This window comes from Bos taurus, chromosome 8 (assembly GCF_002263795.3).
Source record: "Bos taurus isolate L1 Dominette 01449 registration number 42190680 breed Hereford chromosome 8, ARS-UCD2.0, whole genome shotgun sequence".
In the NCBI taxonomy this organism is placed as follows: Eukaryota; Metazoa; Chordata; class Mammalia; order Artiodactyla; family Bovidae; genus Bos; species Bos taurus.
The window spans coordinates 69,396,706-69,419,624 of record NC_037335.1 but is presented as its reverse complement, the minus strand read 5'-3'; the positions used below and the strand labels follow the sequence as shown (position 1 = coordinate 69,419,624).

The window sequence follows — 22,919 nt, the reverse complement described above, 5'->3', positions numbered from 1 at the left end:
CCTCAGAGATCTGATTAACTGATAAGAGGGTGGGACCGGGGCATCGGTATTTTTAAAAGCAGCCCAAGTGACTGGAACATGCCAGGAGGTGAAAGCCACTGATCAGCCCTCCCTCTTGCCTTGCCTAGAGGACTCTTGGTGACCCTCCTTCCCAGAGGATCTCCACGCACTCAGGGACTAGATTCTTTTAAATTTGAGGCCCAGGACTTCCCTGGTGTCCACACCCAATGCAGGGGGCACGGGTTTCATCCCTGGTCAGGGAACTAAATCCCACACACTGCACAGTGCTGCAAAAAATAAAAATCAGGCCCACTGTTCACCACTAAAGCAGTCATACCTTTCACGACACAAACCCTGCAAAGAAGACTTGTGCACGGATGCCCCAGGTGGCCCATTCCCTAGAGTATCTCTGGAGCTGCTGGCTCTCAGCTGTAGGCAGGCCAAGCAGAAATAGAGCTCCCTGCCCAAGAGAGGCCGGTTTCCCGGTTTCTGGCAGGCGCTGGGGGAACATCACATTTGCGCTGCCAGAGCCTGCCCCTGTTTACCACCAGCCCCAACCACACACACACTCCCCTCCCTCTGCTCCTGTGCTGGGAGAGGAACTGAATTCGTCTTCCTTAGGGAGGAAGGTGTGCCTGAATGAGCAGTGGAGCCCTAGGCAGAAGGACACGGGGAGGGCAGAGAAGAATGGGGCAGCAGTGACCACGCAACCACACCATTTATTGCCATGCTGTCTGGGGAGACGCTGTGCGAATGCCCAAGTGCATCGAGGAGGGGAGGGTCTGACTCCCGGATGCTCGAATGTTCTTTCTGAATTGAAGAGTCCAGACCCAGTTCACCCCCTCGTCCCATGCTAACACCCATGCGTGGGCACACGCACATGCAGGGACTTGCACGGTGTCCTCGGGAACAGCAGTTAAATCCTCCCCAGCTTGGAGGAATGCAAGAGAGGTAGAGGTCACTGAGTTTCCTCTGCTTTCATGTCACCTCCTGGCAACCTGTGGCCAGCTTCTAGAAGCGGCATGGGCAGGAAAAGGAAGCGAAAGGGGCTCTGGCCTGCTCCTCCTTGCCCAGGAGTCAAGCCAGCAACTGCAGTTTGCTGTGAGGTAATGCCTGGCGCCGCCTGTGTGTTCCTGCAGGTCGAGACAGATTTGGGCCGGGTGGGGTTGCAGCCCCAGCCGCAGAGGGCACGCTGGGAGAACGGCACCGCAAAGGACTGCCTGTGCCCCAGCCCCACCCTGCCAGGCCTTGGGGTCGGGGCGGGGGGCGGGGAGGGGCGTGGGGGCAGGCTGCGGTCCGGTGGGCACCCTGGCCTCACCTGGACCCGGACCTTCCGGCTCTGCTGAGAACAGTATTCTGTGGAGAACCCCAGCCGAATGCTTGGGGTGAGGCCTGGCCTCCCTGGGTCTCTGAGCCCCTCTGCCCAGGTGCTGTGGACCTGCCGAGACGGGTTCAGAAGGCGCCAGCGAGAAACCAGCTGGAGCCAGAGCCTGGCATCCAGCCCCCCAGCTCCCCAGGCCCTCTCCCGCCCTGGCTGCAGTTGCATCAAGCTTCTCATTAGCAGCTGCCCCCGCCTGGCTGCGGAACATGCTTTGGGCATTTGCCACGAGGCTGTTGGGAATTTTGCAACAGTCTCTAGGAGGGTGAGCTGGAACAGGGGCTTCCCCTGCCATCCATGGCCCCTTCCCCAAGGGTTAAACCGAGAAGGCAGGAGAAAAAACATCAAGTGTCAGCAGCATCTGTGGTACCTAGTGGGACAGAGACAGGGCTGTGCCCCCATCTCTCTGGCCTAGGGGCGTGACCAGCCTCAGAGCCACTGACTTACTCCCCACTGTACCCCTATAATTGAGTCTCAGGTCTTGGCTCTGACCAGAGAAGACCCATGGACACAGGTGACAAGCACAGAGCAAACGAGGCTCTGGGTCTGGGGGCTCACCTGGCTGTCACCCAAGTCCCCAGAGAGGGCCCCAAGGACCCCATGCTGCCCAGGAAGCCACCTCCTTGGCTCCTTGGTTCCTGGTACCTCAGAGACCCACTCCTTGAAATCCAGTGTGGTGCAGCCAACAGGCCAAGGTGGTCTTGAGTCAACCCAAGAGTGGAAGGCCAGACCTCCACACAGGTAGAAGTCCCTGGGATATAAAGGAGATGCAGCCAAGGCCAGCCCCCGGGCTCCTGCTCCAGGACAGTCGCAGCACCACTGCCAGGCAGGGGGCAGCTCTTGGGCAGAGGCGTGAACAGGAGTCTCCCCTCCTGACTCAGACATGCCCTTCTGGGGGTTTGGAGGGGTGCAGGCGAGGACCGTGTGGGGGGAACTTGACGAAAGCAATGGCAGCCAGCTCCTTGCAGAATTCTTCCAGGACGACCACGCCCTGGAGGAAGGTCTGGTGGTCCAGCCTGAGGGAGACAGCACAGGGGTTACAGCTGGGAAGTGTGAGGAGTGTGCCCAGTGGGACATCCCAGTATCTGAGGGACTACCCAGGGACAGCCACCTCTGAGGGTCTGTGAGGGACCACAGGCCTCAACAACGAGCCCTCCTCTGCCCCTGGCCTGGTGCCTCCCCTACCCAGAAGCCCTCGCCATGCCACCCCAGGGCTCTTCCTTGGGTGCCCACTTCCCTTGGGTACTTACTGCTCCCCAGGGACTTGGCCCATCAGCTGCCTGCGCACCAGGAGCAGTTTGCCTGGGAACTGGGGCACCCTCTGAATTCTCTGCATCAAGTCCCCGATCACCTGGTGTGGGAACAAGAGGGGACTGACAAAGAGACCAGAGACCCTGCTGTGGGGTCCCTGGCCTGGTCATACCATGGGAGGGTGGGTGGTACCCGTGTTCTCGCTTGGTGCTGGCAAGGGTGCCCACACCTACAGCCCCCAGCCCGCCCCCATCCCATTGCCCTCCCTTCCTGCCCCCAGCACTGGCATGCTTCCTCTGGCCCGGCCCGGGCGCCCTTACCCTGACGAGCACAGAGAACAGGCTTCGGCAGCCAGGGGCCAAGTTGGTGTAGGGATCCAGGAGGTACTCATGGATAAGGGGGTGGGGGAAGAGGGCGAGCCGGGACAGGACTGAGGTCACCTGCAGGTTCAGGCTGTATGGCTGCAGGGAGCGCAGTGGACAAGCAAGGGTTGGCAGAGGTGCTGAGCATTTCTACCCCCGGCCCCTCTCCACCCCAGCATTGTGCCTGGCCAGTGTGAACGTGTGCGGGGGTTGGAGATGCACGTGATGAATGTGTCATGGGTTCCCTGGGGCTGAGGACATGTTAGGGCGTGTGAAGCAGAGGTGAGACGGGGCTTCCCGGCTGGAGAGAGGTGGGGATTGAGGGGGGTCGTGGAGTCAGAAAAGGGAAGATGACTGGACCCCCAGGGCTGGGCCCTGCTCTCCCGAAGGACTCCAGAGACCTCACCCCATGGCTAGGGCCCAGCCCTGCTGTCTACCTGTTCTAAAATCCGGGACATGCGGTCAAACAGCATTTGGAGGAAGGGACCCTCAAAGAAAGGCCGTTCAGGTTCATGGGGGTCCAGGGGTGGGGGAGCCAGTGGCCAGCCCCAGGGTGTCACTCGGGAGCTGCATTCCTGGAACTAAAAGAGGTGGGAGCGTTAAGGACATGGGCCGAGGAGGAAATGGCAACACACTCCAGTATTTTTGCCCAGAGAATCCCATGGACAGAGGAGCCTGGCAGGCTACAGTCCATGGGGTCACAAAGAGTCGGACACAACTGAGTGACTAACACACGCCAGCTGTCAGGGGTGCCAGCTGACTGGGAGAGCCACACAGGCAGACGTGGCTTGGGCACTTGGCCAGAGCTGGGAGCACTGGGCTGGAGATCACAGGGGCAGAGTGCATTAACCCCACACTCTGAGTGGCAAGGACGGAGCACCGGCAGAGGCCTCGACACTCACCAGTCCATAAGCATCGTGGACGTAAGTGTCGTATCCCGTCTCCTCCAGGAAGGCCGATGTCTTGGCTTCCTCAGGAACGAGGCAGAGGAAACTGAGGGACAGGACCCTAGATGTGGGGAGGAGGGCCCAGCCTGGGCTGCCCTGCTCCATTTCCCGCCTCCGGGAGCACTCCATCCCAGCCTGTGCCCCATCAGGGCTGTGGCCAAAGACAGAACAAGGCTCAGGTGGCTTGGACTTCCTGATGGGTCCCTACCTGTTGACAATCTCAGTCACCGCTGTCTTGCCATCGGGGTTGGTGGCAGGGGCCGGGGGAGGCTTCACGGAGGGCTGAAAGCCAGAGTCGAGGAAGCTGTCGGTGAAGTAGGGATCTTCCTCTAGATCTCTGTGCCGGGCAGAAAAGCACAGCACCAGTGAACATAGGAACCAGTAGGGGGCCAGGGGAGGGGATTCCGAGTGGCCCAAGGCCTCCTCCAAGGCACCAGGTTTCACTTACAGGGTGTCCTCATAGCTCTCGGGCTCAGGTGAGCCACGGGCCACGTAAGAACGGCCCTCCAGGTGGCACAGGATCAGGCTCCGGACAATGTGCTCATGGGGCTTCTGCAGTAGCTCCTCAAATAGCCGCAGTGTGGCGATGCTGATCTGGGGCAAGAAGGAATAAGCGGGACACCCCTTCCCCATGCGGGCCTCTAGGGGTGCCTGGAAACTGCTCATCCAGGTGAGAAGAGGTCCCCTAGGATGGGAGTTTGCCTCCTCTGGCCGGGGGCTCAGGTGGCAGGTTTCAAGGGGAGCAAATGGGTGCTGGCCCACGAACCACAAGTCTGGCTGGTCTCGGTTCCATTAACTAATTTGAGGTGTGGTATTGGGCAAGACAGTTGGCTCTTCCGCACCTTAAGTTTCCATGTCTGAAAAATGGAATACCAGCCTCGCCTACCTCACAGAGCAGCTGTCAGCCTCCAACAAGCCAAATAATATAAGAAAAGCACTTTGTAAAAATAAAAAGTGTCATCGTAAGTATGTAATCACAGAAAATTACTGCGGGACAAAACAGTTTGGCTCCCAGTCACTGGGTCACTGTCTTTTTCTTTACTTGGAGGGGAGAGGGAGCTGGGTTTCAATGCCTCAAAGGTAGAACCGCCTTGAAAGCTAATGAAAATGGGAAGAAGCTTCTGGAAATCCCGTGGGCAAGGTGGGGTGCAGGTGAATAGAGGAGGGCCGCCTGCCTCACCTCATCAGAAAGGTGGTCACAGTGCCTGATGAGGTGGGTGCACAGGGTGCGGGGGCTGTCCTCAGGGGCTGCAGGCTGCTGGTCCATGCCCAGGAGGAAGGCCACAGCCTCCTGCAGCAGCGCCGGGGAGCGGAGCTGGCGCAGCATGACTGTGAGCAGGGCAGTGGACATCAGGACGCTCTGTTCGGACCTATGGGGAGAGTGCATTGAGCCATGCCAGGCAGGGGACAGCAGAGGAGAAGCGGAGAGGGACAGGGTGTAGAGGCGCAGAACCCCTTCCTGGTTCTCTTGCATCTTCTGCTGGTATTTCTCTGCTCATTCCCTGTTCCACCTGAGGTCCTGGAGTCTGAGGATGGGAGGCCTTGGTTAGCCCACATGGCTCTGGGCCACAAGTGTGTGAAGGGGAACATCAACCAATGGAGCCCACTGACTCCATGACTGGCCAAGGAGGTCCCTGGCCTCAAGCACAGGAAGGGGCTTGGTGGGGTGGGCGCTTCACCTGGAGCATAGCCACACCTGGAGGGAACTAGATAGAACTTACACGTGTAGGAGCTGGGGCTGCAGAATTTCCACAAATAACTTCTCAGCCACAGCCTTTGCCAAGGCATCCGAAACCACCTGGGTGCCAAAGAGCACGTCTTAAAATGCGTTTTACCGACCACCAACAATTTTCCACTGAGAAATAGCTGTGTCCTTGCACAGAGCCTAAAGTAACAAGTAGAGGGGGGTCTGCTGATCCTGGGCCTCGCCCAGCTCCCAAGAGACCCCCTGGGTCCTCCAGGTAGAGACAGTACAGAGCAGCATGAGGCTGGAGGGGGTGTGGAGCACCCACTCTGCTTACCGTGTGTGCCTCTGTGATGAGGTGGTCACAGTAGTCAAACCAGCCCAAAAATGCAGCCAAGGCCTCCTTGCCGGGGAAGGAAGCCTCATCAGACGGGGCACTGGGTAACCTGCACGAGAGCGAGGGAGGTGTGTGAGGCCTGCTTCAGGTATAACCAGGAAGTGGGCTCTTTCACCCTTTGCCTTGGAACCTCCATTGCCAGAGGGCCGTTCTACAGGGGGCTCTGAGGGCAGATGGGTGGCTCAGACCAGCAGGTAAAGAATCTGCCTGCAGTTCAGAAGACCTGGGTTCAATCCCTGGGTGGGAAAGACCTCCTGGAGAAGGAAATGGCAACCTACTCCAGTATTCTTGCCTGGAGAATCCCATGGACAGAGGAGCTTGGCAGGCTATAGTCCATGGGGTCGCAAAGAGTTGGATACAACTGAAGCAACTTAACACTTTTCCTGAGGGCAGAAACCAGAGTGATGCTTTCCTGGAGGGTGAGAAGGCCCCTGGCATGGGCTATAACCTCAGGAGGAGGGTGGCCAGCAGGGGTCCCCATCCTCCTTGGAAAACAAGAGAGGCTACCAGGAATATGCCAGGTAGGGCTTCCAGCCACTGAAAATGTAGACCTGCCTTCCCTGGCTAAGCGCCTACCTCCAGCTGATGCCCTCTAAAGCAGCAATGTCTGCAGGGTCCAGGGAGCTGGGCAGAGACTGGTACAGCTGGCAGAGGTACTCGATGATGGCAGGACAACAAGGGCTGCTCTGTACCAGGTAGGTGGCGGCCGCCTGGGACGCCACGCTTACCAGGAGCAGCAGGTTCTCCCGGGCCTTCAGGGCCACCCGACCTTTCTAGGGGATAAAGGTAGGACTTCAGAGACCTGTGGCTAATCCCTACCTCCCAGCAACTCACCCACCCCATCCCCGCCCCCTGCGTCTTGGAGGCTGCCAGCACCTTGCTCTTGCACAAGCCAATCAGGGTGGTAATGAGGCTGCTCTCCCCAATCGCTCCATCTGGCTCCTCGGTCTCAGCAGGCAGCTGGGCGCTTGAGGCCCAGGCCCCGCAGGTACCATTGTCGGGAGCCTTGATGTGCGGGCGGTCCTTGTCCCTGACACTGGCTGCCTCTCTCAGAGGGGCGGTGGCTTCTCTGGATGCCTTCCTACCAATAGTCTTTTTACCCTGCAAGGGAGGATAGGTAAGGCCAGGCCGCAGTGCAGACCATTCTCCATGACAGCCCCTTGGGAGTCCAAAGGGGGCCTCAGTGTAGAGCTGGAGGGGAGCCTGCCAAGTGCCTCCCCAGTACCTGTTCCATCTTTCTGCCCCCTCAGCAGGGCCACGGGGGGCTTGCCCTGGGGTCTGGGCCCTCCCCCTCCTGCTCCCCAGAGGCGCTCACTTCTAGGATGTAGGTGAGCAGGGCTGGGTCCTGCTGGATCTTGGAGCAGAGGACAGTGGTGAACTGCACCTCCTCCTTTTCTGTGAGGGATCCAGGAACTGTCCCACCAAGTCGGAGAAGTTTCTAGAAGGGGAGCAGGACAGAGACAAGAGGGGGATGGGGTGGCGAGGAAGAGATGGAAGAATGGGGCAGCAGGGAACAGAATCTGTGCACGACCATGGGTTCAAACTCAAGTCCTGCGGCACGGTGCCCAGGGCCTGATGGAGAAGCTGGGGCGGGGGGGGCGCTCTTTTAGAGTCTCAGAAAGTGGAGTGTTTTGTCAAGAAAGTTTTGGTGCTTTGGGCCTGGCCTTGGAGCAACCCCACCCAAACCCCCACCAGCTTTGCTTGAAAGCACAGGCCTCACCTCCGGACACCCCTTAGCTTCTGAGCCCCTCACCTGCACAGGTCTGTGGACGTTGAGGTAATGCAGGAGCGGGTGTTGCACTTGGGCCAGAACCTTGCTGAAGAACTGGAGCACCTGCTGCCGCATGCCGGGTGGGTACTGAGGGGCAGGGACAGAGCGCCTGTCAGTCAGTCGGCGAGGCAATGCCCCCGCCTGGACCGCTCCTCCCCTCACTGCTTGGGAGGGCTGGTGCCTTCTCCACCCACCAGTGCCTCCTCGTCTCACTCCAGGAAACTGGCCTCCTGCTGCTGCCCAGCCCCCTTTTCGCTTAATTTTTGTCCCTAACCTTATCGTTATTGAACATACTATCCGTGGGCTCCTTTGATGCGCCTGACTAGAATTTTCGCCTGTTTCAATCACTGTCGGGTCCCCAGCGCCTAGGCCACGGCCGGTACATGGTTGGTCCTCAGTACATCACTGATGAACGAATGCGGACTGAACGAAAGGGAGCATGTCCTCAACCCAAACACAGCGAGAACATGCCACCAAAGCAAAGCAGTGAGGGCCTGAAGCCTGGGGAAGGTGGTGGCTGTTTTGAGCCATCCCAAGTGATCCCGTCCCCACCGAGCTCACACTGCACCCCACCCTACCCTAATCCCACCCCCACCCCCCGCCCCAGCGTGGGCACTAGGAGGAGCACAGGTAGAAAGACCTGGATCCCCGGGGCCCCGGCTCAGGTGGAAGGTTCCAAAGGCACCCGAGGTCCGGCCCACCTCAGCCTTGCCCAGCGTGCACAGGGTCTCCAGGATCTTGTGCTGCAGCAGGTACTCCAGGCATGGCCCGGTCTCGCCAGCCGCTGCCTGCTGCTTCTCCTCGTACACCAGGATATCCAGCATCTGCTTCAGCCGCCAGGGAATATCTGTTTTCTTGGCGGGGGTGTTTTCATCTAACAGAGATCCAGGAAACAAGGTAAATGGGGTGAAGTCCAGGAACAATGTGGCTTAAAGGGTCAAGCCACAGGGTCTAGGGGAGGTGGGGGGGTAGACAGAGCACAACCTGGAGAAGGCCAGGTTAACTGTTTTCTTCAAAGACTACAGCAAAGGGAAGTTTACAGTTGATACTTCTCTAGCTAACCCTTCCCAGGTGGTGCTAGTGGTAAAGAACCTGCCTGCCAGTGCAGGAGACTGAGACATAGGTTGGATCCCTGGGTGGGGAAGATCCCCTGGAGGAGGGCATAGCAACCCACTCCAGTATTCTTGCCTGAAAAATCCCATGCACAGAGTAGCTTGGCTGGCTATAGTCCATGGGGTTGCAAACGAGTCAGACATGACTGAACTGATTTAGCACGTGCTAGCTAAAAAGACGAGACCTTTTAGATGAAGCTCAGGATATAGCTATCTGACAGGGCACGTGTACAGGTCCCAGCACTTTATTAGAGAAAAGCAAGCAGCATTTTTTTCTCTGAACCCTGGGGAAGGACAGTTGGTGGGCTGCCGGCCAGCTCTGGGCCTGAGTGAGAAGCTATGGGCTCAGGGGTCTCTGTTATAACTTAGAAGCTGTCTTCAGCTTCCTAACAGATAACTTCCAGGGGTCTATTTATGTCTCTTTTATACTCATGGAAGGCAGTACTCTATTTTCTTTAAAAAAAAAAAAAAAAAAGCTGAAAAAAAAATCCACTTATGACCATGGGTTCAGACTCGAACTCACTGCCTGATGCCCAGGTCCTGCTGCTTAGTGGAGTTCTCTTAGTCAGTCTCACAGAGTGGATTTTTATAAAGAAAGTTCTGGTACTTTGGGACTGGCCTTGCGGCACCCCCTAGCTTTTCTTGAAAGCACAGGCTCTTGAGCAAGGCAGCTCACCTCACCCATCCCTGCACCTCTGGTCCAGGGACCATCTGGTAGTTAATGGACTGGGCCAGGGGAAGCCCCAAGTGGACCTGAGGCAGTTCTAGAACTTTTCCTAGTTTTCTGCTTGTGACTCCATGAGAAGAGATCTTCAGTCTAAAAGGTGCAAAATTTAAGATGTAAAATGAGTCCTGGGGATTAATGTAATGTACAGCATGGAGACTAGAGTTGATAATACTGTATATTTGAAAGTTGCTAACAGAGAAGCTCTTAAAATTTCTCATCACAGGAAAATAAAAATTGTAGCTATGGGTGGTGACAGATGTTAACTAGACCTTATTGTGATGATCATTTCACAACATATCCATGAATCGAATCAGTATGTTGTACACCTGAATCTAACATAATGTTATATGTCAATTGTATCTCAATTTAAAAAAAGAGATTGTTAGTCTAAAGCATTCATTTTTAAAAATATTGCTTGTTATTTTAGGTTATATAAAATATTATATATTTTACATTTATATTAATCCCATAAAATGACCTATTGGTATGGATGAGGATTTTATTTTTTGCTGCTGTGCAGCATGAGGATCTTATCTCCCTAACCAGGGATTGAACCCCTGCTCCCTGCTATGGAAGCAAGGACTCTTAACCACTGCACCACCTAAAGCAATTATTCTTAACTGGGGGCAATTTCGCCCCTGCTCCCCAGGATATCTGGCAATGTTTGGAGAGACATTTATGCTTATCACAATGGGGAGGGGGTGCTACTGGCATCTAGTGGGTAGAGGTCAGAGTTGCTGCTAAACATACAGTGTACCCTCCAACCCCCAACAACAAAGAACGATCCAGTCCAGATGTCACCAGTGCCAAGACTGGGGACCTTGGTCTAACAGAACACTCAGAGAGTCCCTCAGAGTGTCCTAAGGCCACTTTTAATTTTTTGGGCTGGCTCAGGCTGCAAGTAAAGCCTTTAGGAAAGGTGTAGGCATATGGCAGGTGCAATAGTAGATGAGATGGTTAAACAGCATCACTGACTCAATGGACATGAATTTGGCAAACTCTAGAGGAGCCTGGCAGGCTACAGTCCATGGGGTCACAAAGAGTCAGACAGGACAGGACTGAGCAACTGAACAACAAACAAGACTGGAGTCAATCCCCAGTCTGAGCTCTAGGAGGTGGAAGGCTAGGAATGCAGGGGTTACCTAGCAACCAGTGCATCTCCACCAAGCCCAGCATACTGATTACCAAGCAGCCAATGAGACGCTGCCCCCTCAGTGAGGGATCCTGATGGGCCCAGATGAACCAGAGCTAGAGTGTCAGCTGAGGGAGAAGGACCGGGCACGCTATGTGCCTCGGTTTTTTCTCCTCCTGTGCCAGGTATCTGCAAGGGAAATGCCCTCTGAGTTGGCTCAAGGAAAAGAGGAATTTATTCCACTTCTTTTCTTTAGTCAGTAAGCCCTGGGCACAGGTACCTGGGGACTGAAGGCCTGGACACTCTGCCCAGCTAAGGGCAAGTGGAGTTCAACATCTGGGATGCAGAGTCAGGCCAGTGAGACCCAGCCTCCTTGCCCCTACTCCTACTCACACAGATCCCTTCCTGGAAGGTCAGGGTGGGGCAGCCCCCACTCTGAAGTGGGCAGTGGATGTCACCTTCCCCAGGACACCTGCATCTCTGAGCTGTGGGGTGACCCCCACCCACCCCTCGCTCCCCAAACCCTCCAGGGATCCCCGCAGGGAAGGAGACCAGGCCCCACCTGTGCTTTCGATGTAGTAGTTCGTGATGCCCTTCCAGTGTTCCACGAAGGCCTCCAGCAGGTCAATGCTGGGCTCCCGCTGTGGAGAGAGCAGACAACCTAAGTGGCTGCCACTATGACATTCTACCATCTGCTAAGTGTTGGATGGCTGCTGGGCCCTGGAGGAGGCACTTGGGATCCTGGGTTCTCAAACTGAATTAGTAACACATTTTCTCCAGGACATCTCCACATTGTCTTCATATCTGCCAATAATCTACTGTGTCCTCTCCCCAGACACCCCCTCCCTCCTTGAGATGTTGTGGTCCTGAAACATGTCATGATTGTCCCCCATCCCAGAGTGGCTAAGACTGTTGGTGGGGAAAACAGGCACAGAAACAGATCATTTCTGTACAACGTGGTTATGCTACAATAGATGTAGAGGAAAACAGGAAAGCACCCCCCAAAAAACAAAATTTAAATGGAAAATGTGGCAGAGACAAAGCATTCAGGTCCGTTTCACTTTGAGAGTCTGAAAATTTGGGTTGAAGGCCACCACAACTCAGTTGCTAGGTGGGTATGTTAGAATATGAAGCAAGTGGGATTTCCCTGGGGGTCCAGTGGTTAAGACTCTGTGCTCCCAATGCAGGGGGCACCAGCTGGATCCCTGATCAGGAACTAGGATCCCACGTGCCATGTGGCTTGCACCCACCAAAAAGTACCTAACTTATGGTGGTGGTTTAAGTCATGTCCGACTCTGCTGACCCATGGACTATAGCCTGACAGGCTCCTCTGTCCATGGTATTTCCTAGGCAAGCATACTGGAGTGGGTTGCTATTTCCTTCTCCAGGGTATCTTCCCGACCCAGGACTGAAGCCAGGTCTCCCACACTGGCAGGCAGGTTCTTTACCCCTGTGCCACCTGGGAGGCCCACCTTATAACGTGTGCCATCTTTTGTTAACAGTGCAGGGTGTGCACCCCATCTTCTCTCAGTTCTGCTCCTGTCCACACTTCCAGCTCCTTTGATCACCCCAAGGAATTCTGATCTTCCATGAGCAGCCCTCGAACCTTCCCGTTCTCCTAAAGCAACCTCTCCATTCCCACGCCCCAGCTGGAACTAACCTTGAACTGGTAACAACCACTACCTCTGAAAACTTCTCCAAAAAGGGCATTTCTTCTCTTTTGTTGCAGAGTAAATGTTCCCAGGGGAAAAATGCATATTCCAGTAGTCCCTACCCACATCCCTACCTTATGGTCTTTCCTCTAGCCGCTCCTCTGCCTCGGAGACATTATATATCCCCCTACAACTGTTTAGGTCCTAGCAGTCCCCAGTGAGGTCCAGCTCAAAGCTACCACCTCCACAAAGCTGTCTCCGGGGTCCCTGGACACACCTCTCTCTAACTTCATGATTTACTGCACCACAGGACGGGGTGTCTTCTTCTTCCATAACTCCCTCAGCAGGTATCTATTGATGCCCACCGTGTACGAAAACCATGCCTGATGCTATGAGCCACACAAGGATGTCTAAGAGCCAGTCCTCCAGAAACGTGCCATGGAGGAGAAGAGAATATAAAATGCACTGAAGAGAATATAAAACGCACTGAAAATGCACTCAACTACAGCAAAGTGTGAGACAGTGGCTGGTACAGTAGCTAAGACTCCATGCTCCTAATGCATGGGGCCTGGGTTTGATCCCTGGACCAGAACTAGATGCCCCATGTCACAAATAGAAGATGCCACAGGTAACAATGAAAATCAAAGATCCTGCATGTGGCAGCTAAGACCCAGGGCAGTCAAATAAAAGAAAAGAAGTAGTAGTAGTGTGAGAACACAGGAGAGGTGGACAGTGACCTTTGGGCGAAGAAGGATCAGTTCCAACAAGTGAAATGAAGAGGCTACGCTGAGGTCATGCGGGAACTAAAACCCGAAGAGCTGGGTCTGATTTCAACAATAAGGGACGCAGGAGAGATGTTTCCTGCAGAAGGATCTTTGCAAAGTGTGTCCAGCACAGGGATGGATAGATGAGTGTGTGGGGCATTGAACTTCTTGGCAAAACCAAGAAGTCCCTTTTTTTTCCTTTGCAGGTAGTTGGGTGCAGGTCAGTGACATCTTCTGAGCTCCTGAAGAGTCATCTGGTGGGTGTGTAGGAGACAAATGCAGAACGAAGGTTTAGCAGGCCATTATGACAAGAGGAGGAAGAAATGACACTGAATCAGAGATACTGCCCCTTGCCCTGGCGGCCTGGGCAGTCTTCTTTCAGAGTTAGCTGTGGGGGCCACAACCTTCATGGAAGTGGCACCTCCCACAGTCATTCCAAACGCACGGGCCATATGGAGTGACTGTATCTTATCACGGTCTATATGGTGCTATTATTGTTGGGTGAACAATCATCTCTGTAGGAGACTGTGAGCTCCTTCAAGGCCAGGGTTCTGTGTTTCTATCTCTGAGAGTCCCTAAAGGGCTCTGCACAGAGTGACTACTCATTGATACTTACTAAAATATCTCAGCAAACTCCTTAAACCTGGACTTCCCTGGTGGTCTAGTGGTTAAGAATTTGCCTGCCAATGCAGGGGACACAGGTTCAATCCCTGGTCCAAGAAGATCCCATACGTGGAGCAACTAAACCCATAGCGTCACAACTGTTGAGCCCATGCACCTAAGAGCCCAAGAGCCGCAACTACTGAGCCAAGTGCTGCAGCTACTGAAGTACGTGCACCTAGGGCCAGCGCCCCACGAGCACCTAGGGCCGGCGCCCCACGAGCACCTAGGGCCAGCACTCCACAAGAGAAGCCACGGCCATGAGCAGCCCGAGCACTGCAGCAAAGAACAGGCCCACCTGCCGAAGCTAGAGAAAGCCCGCCAGCAGCAGCGAAGACACAGTGCAGCCCAAAATAAAAATAAATAAATAACAAGTGAATACATCTTAAAAAAAAAACCTCCTTAAGCCCTGCCCACAGTTCCTTGTTCTGGGAAAACCCTCTGACCCTTAACCACACTATGATCGTCTCACAAGCCTGTGATGGGGTCTCATCTAACCCTAAAATTCACTTATAGTCTCCTAAAGCTTTAAGCTTGACTTAAACGAAAAAAGAACAACCCATGGAACAAAATAGAAAGCCCAGAGATAAATCCACACACATATGGACACCTTATCTTTGACAAAGGAGGCAAGAATATATAATGGATTAAAGACAATCTCTTTAACAAGTGGTGCTGGGAAAACTGGTCAACCACTTGCAAAAAAATGAAACTAGAACACTTTCTAACACCATACACAAAAATAAACTCAAAATGGATTAAAGATCTAAACGTAAGACCAGAAACTATAAAACTCCTAGAGGAGAACATAGGCAAAACACTTTCTGACATACGTCACAGTAGGATCCTCTATGACCCACCTCCCAGAATATTGGAAATAAAAGCAAAAATAAACAAATGGGACCTAATTAAACTTAAAAGCTTCTGCACAACAAAGGAAACTATAAGCAAGGTGAAAAGACAGCCTTCAGAATGGGAGAAAATAATAGCAAATGAAGCAACGGACAAACAACTAATCTCAAAAATATACAAGCAACTCCTGCAGCTCAATTCCAGAAAAATAAATGACCCAATCAAAAAATGGGCCAAAGAACTAAATAGACATTTCTCCAAAGAAGACATACAGATGGCTAACAAACACATGAAAAGATGCTCAACATCACTCATTATCAGAGAAATGCAAATCAAAACCACTATGAGGTACCATTTCACGCCAGTCAGAATGGCTGCGATCCAAAAGTCTACAAGCAATAAATGCTGGAGAGGGTGTGGAGAAAACGGAACCCTCTTACACTGTTGGTGGGAATGCAAACTAGTACAGCCACTATGGAGAACAGTGTGAAGATTCCTTAAAAAACTGGAAATAGAACTGCCTTATGATCCAGCAATCCCACTGCTGGGCATACTCACTGAGGAAACCAGAATTGAAAGAGACACGTGTACCCCAATGTTCATTGCAGCACTGTCTATAATAGTCAGGACATGGAAGCAACCTAGATGGCCATCAACAGATAAATGGATAAGAAAGCTGTGGTACATATACACAATGGAGTATTACTCAGCCATTAAAAAGAATACATTTGAATCAGTTCTAATGAGCTGGATGAAACTGGAGCCTATTATACAGAGTGAAGTAAGCCAGAAAGGAAAACAGCAATATAGTATACTAATGCATATATATGGAATTTAGAAAGATGGTAACAATAACACTGTATACGAGACAGCAAAAGAGACACTGATGTATAGAACAGTCTTTTGGACTCTGTGGGAGAGGGAGAGGGTGGGATGATTTGGGAGAATGGCATTGAAACATGTAGTATAATATAATATATGAAACAAGTCGCCAGTCCAGGTTCGATGCACGATACTGGATGCTTGGGGCTGGTGTGTTGGGATGACCCAGAGGGATGGTATGGGGAGGGAGGAGGGAGGGGGATGGGGAACACATGTGTATCTGTGGTGGATTCATTTTGATATATGGCAAAACCAATACAATATTGTAAAGTTAAAATAAAATAAAATATATTAAAAAAAAGAAAAAAAAAAAGAACCCAGGAAAAAAAAAAGGAGAAACAGAACAAAAGTTAGCCAAAACAGACCGTTAGAGCTAAAAAAAAACCCATTAATCTTTACCTGAATATATTGTTAGCTACTGTAACTCCAGAAAAAAGAAACTGCACCAAATGATTTCTTTTTAAAGATAATATATATATATATATATATATATATATTTTTTTTTTTTAGCAAATAACTGTAAAGATTGCTATTCTATTTTGTCAGAAGAGGGCAGGAAAGAGCACTCTTTCTCCTTAACACTTGCTGGGTCAAGTTCAGTCAAGCCACTTGCTGGCGGTTTTAACCTGGTGACCCAGCCCTGGGAATATCTGTGCTCAAGCTTGGGGTTGAGGAGGGAGAGGGGACCATCTCCCCTGGTGGTCACATGGGACCAGTCAAATTCCTAGGGCATCAACTATATATTGTATACTGAGGGGCCTAAGGACACCTGCCTAAAAATATCTCCCGTGACCACCAACTCGCCTCCAGCCAGACACTAACATTTCTACAGAGGAAGCATTAGAAATTCACTCCTCAGGGCTAGGGTCCTGTCTGTCCTGTTCACCCACCTTGTGTCTGGAGCTTTCCCAGACAGGTATGAAGGAGTGTCAGATTATGTTCTAACATGACAGCTATTTTGACTGGGGACAGAGAGGAGGGGAGGAGAGATCATTCTGGAACCCCCTCCAGAGGCAGGATGACCCGAGGTGCCTACAAGGGCAGGGCTGGGGCAGGTGAAAGAGTTGAGAAAGCAGGAACTTTTCACTTTCTTCACAAGTTTGCTTAAGGCTGAGACTGTTCTCATTCATAAGCCCTGATCTGGGCTGTGTGTTGGGGAGGTGGGGCTTCCCTGGTGGCTCATCAGTAAAGAACCTCCCTGCCAATGCAAGAGATGTGGGTTTGGTCCCTGGTCCAGGAACCCCTAGAGAGGGAAATGGCAACCCACTCCAATATTCTTGCCTGGGAAATCCCACAGAGAGAGGAGCCTGGCTGGCTACAGTCCATGGGGTCGCAAAGAGTAGGAAATGACTGGACTGAGAGCTTGAGCACCCAGGCATGCATTGAGAAGGAAAAGGATAGAAACCAAGGCTGCTTCTCCTGGGAACATTTGATACACTCAACTGATCAATTAGGAGAGTTTAGACTATGGACAAAAGAATTGTTAACTTCACAGGCAGATTCTTGGCAGGGTTACTTTGACTGGAAGGCATCCTGCCTACCCTATCTAAACCCACACTTTTATCTTGCTGAGTGAACTGTGGGCGCCTCTGACCAGCCTTCAAACCCAACAGAAAATGGCAGAAACACAAATTCCTTGGCCCCCTGGCCACCCCAGGCACCACCAGAGCTGGCCTCTCCGGACTCAAGGTCAACGGGGCTTGCGGTGGCCTGGGATTGAGATAACATTCTGGAAACGGCACTTGTATCCAGGATAAGACTGTTTCCTGGGCTAGGCCCACCCCTCCCCACAATACCCACCACCCCCCCCACCCCCCCACCCCCCCCCCGCACACACACACACACACTTGGACTGTATCTGCACCCTTCCTGGGGACTTGGGCAGATGGGGCCTGCACTTCCCAAGTCGAAGGTGAGAGGGCCGACCGCGCGAATGAGGTCTTGGAGGCGTCGGAGGGCAAGGAACCAGAGGAAGGGGCAGCTATTTTTTAAGGCCAGGTGACCAGGAAGGGAGGAGCGCGGGGGAAGAGGAAGGCCCACAGGCTGGGGGAGGGGACTTAGGGGGAGTTTTGGGAAGAAATTATTGGGTAACAGGGGAGCACTCGGCACGGAGGAGTTTGGGAATTGGGAGACTCCGGGAGCAGGGAAAATAAACAGGAAGCAATTCGGGGAGAAGGGTTAGGGGCTGGAGCGACCTGAAGAAAAGCTAGGAAGAGGGACGAATCAAGAAAGAAGCCACTGGAAACGGGAAGAGGGAGGGGTCCAGGAGGGGGCGCGGTGGGGGAGCGAAGAGGCCCGGGACGGGGCTCCGCGCGGCCCGGGTAGGGGTCCCTTCCCCGAGGCGGCCTGCGCCCTCCGCCCGCCCGCGCGCCCGCCGGCTCCTCTCCTGGCCCCGAGTCCGCCCTTCCGGCCCCCCTCCGGCCTCACCGCCCCCACGGCCTCCTGCAGCAGCGCCCCGAGCCGGCTCAGCATGACGGCGGCCCGGTTCCCGGTTCCCGGTTCCGGGGCAGCGGCGGAGCTCCTGGGCGCAGGCGGCGACCCGGAGGCGCAGCGAGGGAGGCGGGGCCCCGGCCGCCCCGCCCCGCAGCCCCCGCCCGGCCCAGCGCGGGGTCGGAGAGGAGGCCGGCAGCCGATGTGGCCCGGCCGGGCAGCGAGGAGGGGCCCCAAGGCTGGGGGTCCCCGCCGCTCGCCGCGGCAGCAGAAAGACAAGGTCAAGTCCTCCGGGGCCCCTGGGGAAGCCAGGAGGCAGCGAGCGAACGACCCTTAGGGAAGGGCGCGTGGGACCAAGCACGTTTTTCCCATGAGGGATGAGAAGGTACCCGTGGATCTGGAAGTCTCTAGACGTCCCTCATGGGATCCCATTATGCCTACCCCCACCCCCGCATCGTAACGATGTCAGGGATCAGCAGACATACATTTTGAACGGTTGACTGCCTTGTGATGAAGAATCTCTTTCCATTCCTGGGGGGCTGGGGCGGGGGGCTGTGGGGGAAGATGGGGAATGGGCTTTGAACTGGCAGAGCTGGCTGCTGGAAGGCATCCTGCCAAAGGGCCCAACTTGGAACATTCCAGGAAGCCCTGCGTGGTTGAAGGTTCTGCCTATGTAATCCTTGGCCTTGATTTTCTCAGTGTGCTATCCCCTTCCCCAAGTTAGACACTGTTTCTTCCCCTATTGAGTCCAGAAGGGCAGAACCAAGCCAGGGTGACTTCTTCCCCCCATCCCCCCATCCCCCAGCACAGTAGCCACTGGCCACTTGTGGCTATGGAGCTGAAAAATGTTACTCCTAACTGACACATGCTGAAGACATGTTGGACAAAGGAAAGAATGTAAAATAGTCACTAACGGGGCTTCCCTGGTGGCTCGGGGTAAAGAATCCGCCTGCCAATGCAGGAGACGTGGGTTTGATGCCTGGTATGGGAAGATCCCACATACCACAGAGCAACTAAGCAGATGTGCCACAACTACTAAGCCCACCTGCTGCATGCCCTGGAGCCCGTGCTCTGCAGCACTGAAGCCACTGCAATGATAAGCCCTCACACTGCAACTACAGAGTTGCCCCCGCTTGCTGCAACTGGAGAAAAGCCCTCTCAGCATAGAAGATTTAATGCAGCCGTAAATAAATAAAATTTTTTTCAATTAAAAAATAGTCACAGGGTATTTTGGGCTTCCCGGGTGGCACCAGTGGTAAAGAACCTGCTTGCCAATATAGGAGACATACGAGGCACAGGTTCTATCCCTGGGTGGGGAAGATCCCCTGAAGGAGGGCATGGCAACCCACTCCAGTATTCTTGTCTGGAGAATCCCATGGACAGAGGAGCCTGGAGGGCTACAGTTAATTCATAGGGTCGGAAAAATTTGGACACAACTGAAGTGACTTGGCACACACACACACACAATGATGTTTTAGGTTGATTGCAAGTTCAAATGCAATCAGGTAAATTGAGTTAACCAAAGTACATTATAAAAATTAATTTCATTGTTGCTTGTTACTTTAAGTGGCTACAGTGCTGGTCCATATTTCCTGTCAAGTAAGTCACACTGGCCCCGTTTTGCCCTTGTAGACACACCAAGGAAAGATACAGATGGTGGGTCTCCCGGAAAAGTGGGGGCCACACAGGAAAAGTACACCCCAGAGTCACACAGGCAGAACCTTCAACAAGAATAGACTTTCCCATAATGTCCAAAGCTGGGCCCTTAAGAAGGAGGCTTTCTAGCAGCCAGCTCTGCCAGGTCAAAGCCCATTCCCCCGCCTCACCCCTCCACCTCCCCAGAATGGAAAGATACTCTTCACGACTACAGGGCTGATGTCTGTTCAGAATGTATTCCTGCTGACCCCTGACACCATCTGATGAGAAGGTAAGGCACCAGGGGTTCTGTGAAGGAAGGGAGTAGCCCCTGTCACAGATCTGAGGACCTGGAGCTGTGGGGTTCTGGAGCTTCACTGTTCCAGCCGTGCCCTGGGGGCCCCATTCACCAGTGAGACTGAGGCCCCAGAGGCAGCGCCTGCCCAGAGGTGGCTGTGTGCTGTGGAGCCTGAAGTCCAGACTAAGTCATGGGGAGGCCGGGGTTCCCCTGAGCCCAGGCTGCGCTAGTATTTGGATCTCAGTTCTCCGGCAGCTGCTTGGGGAAAAATAGATGTTTCAAACAGTTCATCTACAATTGGTCCCTGGTGAGAAGCCTATGGGAAATGAGAGGAGGCTTTTTAAGCTAAAAAGTATAAAATATAAGAACAAAGACAAGAAACAAGCCTGTATTGTGTATTAAGAAGCAATCTAGGGCTTCCCTGGTGGCTCATTGGTAAAGAATCTGCCTCCCAATGCAGGAGAGGATGAGATGGCTGGATGGCATCACCAATTCAATGGGCATGAACTTGGGCAACCTCTGGGAGATGGTGAGGGACAAGGAAGCCTGGCGTGTTGCAGTCCTTGGGGTCACGAAGAGTCAGACACAACTTGGCGACTGAACAACAACAACAATGCATGAGACATTTTTGGAATGTCCTTTTTTGGAATTCCTTCGAATTTAGGTCACCACAGAGCACTGAGTAGAGTTCTGTGTGCTAAATACAGCAGGTTCTCGTTAGTTATCTGCTTTATACATAGTATTGTATAGACGTCAGTCACAACCTCCCACACCATCCACCCCCATTTTCCCCCCTTGGTATCCAGTCATTTGTTCTCTGTCTTTTTATTTCTGCTTTGCAAATAAGATCATCTTTAGTATTTTCGGACCAGGGTTCGATCGCTGGTCCAGGAAGATACCACATATGTCAGAGTAACTAAGACCATGCCCCATAACTACTGAGCCTGTGCTCTAGAGCCCAGGAACAGATACTGCTGCAGCCCACGCACCATAGAGCCTGTGCTCTGCAGCAACAAGAGAAGCCACCGGAGCGAGAAGCCCGCACATTATAACTAGAGAGTAGCCTCCCCTCGCCACAACTAGAGAAAAGCCTGTGCAGCAATGCAGAGGCTAGAGTTCGGCCAAGCCCGGGCTGCGCTAGTATTTGGATCCCACCAAAATAAGTAAATTTAAAAAAAATTAAAACAAAACAGAAGTAATCTAGAGTGTAGTCCAACATTGTTCTCTGGGTCTTCTTCCTCGTAGGTAAAGGAAGCAGGCTGGATAGGTTAAATCCACTTTTTTTCCTTCAAGATATTTCAAGGAAATGTAGGATGTAGGGGAAGTGTATAAGAACTTCATAATATTTTATTTGGTTTAATTTAAAAATTTTAATTTTAAAAGCCCTAATAAAAGTCAGTGGACACACTTGTGTATGTGCTAGAGCCTACTGATGCAGCTAACTTCTGCTGCGAGTTTACCTTATTGAGAAGAGGTTTGAATAAACCTCCCCTTCTGTCAATGTAAACGAAGGTAGAAGGCTGTTGCAGAAGAAACAGCTTGAAAGAGCAAGTCACTAAGCCCAGATTCAAGAGAAGGGACTTAGCTGCTGTCTCTCAACACTAGGAATGTGGCTGTTCGCATTTGTGTGTGTCATTATTTTAAAATATTTATTTATGTATTTTGCTGCACTGGGTCTTGGCTGTAGCATGATGGGTATTCCTTGTGTCATGCAGGATCTTTCACTGGGGTACACAGGCTTAGTCACCCGGGGCATGTGTGATCTTAGTTCCCTAACTAGGAGTCCCCTGCATTTCAAGGCAGATTCTTAACCATTGGACCACCAGGGAAGTCTCTTGTGTGCATTTTTAAACCACTGAAATTTTGTAACTACTTATCTATGTAAACTGGAGAAGGAAACGGCAACCCACTCCAGTATTCTTGCCTGGGAAATCCCATGGACAGAGGAACCTGGCAGGCTACAGTCCACAGGATTTCAAACGAGTTGGACATGACTGAGCTCCTTATCTGAATCTATGTGAATCAGGATTTTGTTGATACTTTGCAACCAAAAACAAGAGTAATTGAGGTCCTGCACTTGTTGAAAGGGCAGTGGTCATATATAATCCCTGGCTTAAAATTTTTATACCCATCAAATAGCTTCCTTATTCTCATTGATTGATTTCATAATAATTGACTATAAAATTCACTTATAAATGTATTCTAATTACTAGTAGTAAGATCTAATTAAAAAAAAAAAGACTGGCTACTAAAAAGGTTTGGAAACCACTGGACTATATAATCACCAAAGTATTATTTTAGGTTTTATTTTAGATCCCTACTTTGAGGGCTTCCCACGTGGTGCTGGTGGTAAAGAATCAGCCTGCCAATGCAGAAGGTATAAGAGACTTGGGTTCAATCCCTGGGTTGGGAAGATCCCTTGGAGAAGGGCATGGCACCACACTCCAGTATTCTTGCCTGGAGAATCCCATGGACAGAAGAGCCTGGCGGGCTATAGTCAGTGGGGTTGCAAAGAGTTGGAAATGACTGAGGGTCTGGGCTAACACATTCCACTTTGAGCTGCTTAAATTTCTTGGGAACTTCAAATCCTTTAGGACCTCAAGTCCAGTTGAGCCCTACCATAAACATTTCCCAGAGTGCCCTGGGATCAAACATTCCTCCCACCCCTTGGTGCAAAGCATCCTGGGAGCTCCTGTCCATCATGCTAGAACACGGTAAGCCTTCCAAACATTCACTAAATACCCATTCCTCTCTCTGCTGCCCTTGGAGAGACAACTGTCTGTACTGGGAAGGTCCCAGCTTAGTGGTGAAGAAACTGGGATGTGTGTCTCCAGTCTGCATTCATTAGTTGCTTGTAGCCTCTAGCGAAAACTTCATGTGAAATGTTTCTATTCCACAATTGTCTCATCCTGGAAAAGGATGAAAACAACCTGTGTGTGTTGTTGACCTCATGAGTTTGTTAGGAGGATCAAACAACGTTTTGGA

General features: G+C 52.4%; 1 protein-coding gene across 5 annotated transcripts; it reads right to left on the bottom strand.

Moving 5' to 3' along the window:
• Window positions 1–699: 699 nt before the first annotated feature.
• On the bottom strand, window positions 700–18,095 carry FHIP2B (FHF complex subunit HOOK interacting protein 2B). 5 transcript variants are annotated; one of them, XR_003036073.2, is made up of 18 exons: window positions 17,999–18,095; window positions 11,324–11,402; window positions 8,492–8,664; window positions 7,773–7,877; window positions 7,335–7,457; window positions 6,896–7,120; window positions 6,596–6,792; window positions 5,960–6,068; window positions 5,660–5,736; window positions 5,119–5,308; window positions 4,387–4,532; window positions 4,147–4,275; window positions 3,894–3,984; window positions 3,429–3,572; window positions 2,950–3,090; window positions 2,629–2,729; window positions 1,319–2,394; window positions 700–1,133 (listed from the first exon to the last, which is right to left on the bottom strand). XR_003036073.2 is itself a non-coding variant. In XM_002689765.7 (17 exons), exons 1-17 carry the CDS (start codon window positions 18,041–18,043, stop codon window positions 2,256–2,258), a joined length of 2,214 nt encoding a protein of 737 aa, XP_002689811.1. In that variant the 5' UTR covers window positions 18,044–18,095; the 3' UTR covers window positions 700–2,255. The 5 variants fall into 5 exon arrangements, 4 of the variants coding, with proteins under 4 accessions (XP_002689811.1, XP_059745472.1, XP_024852007.1 ...); XM_002689765.7 differs by having other exon boundaries at window positions 700–2,394; XM_059889489.1 differs by lacking the exon at window positions 17,999–18,095 and adding an exon at window positions 17,419–17,535 and having other exon boundaries at window positions 700–2,394.
• Window positions 18,096–22,919: the final 4,824 nt, after the last annotated feature.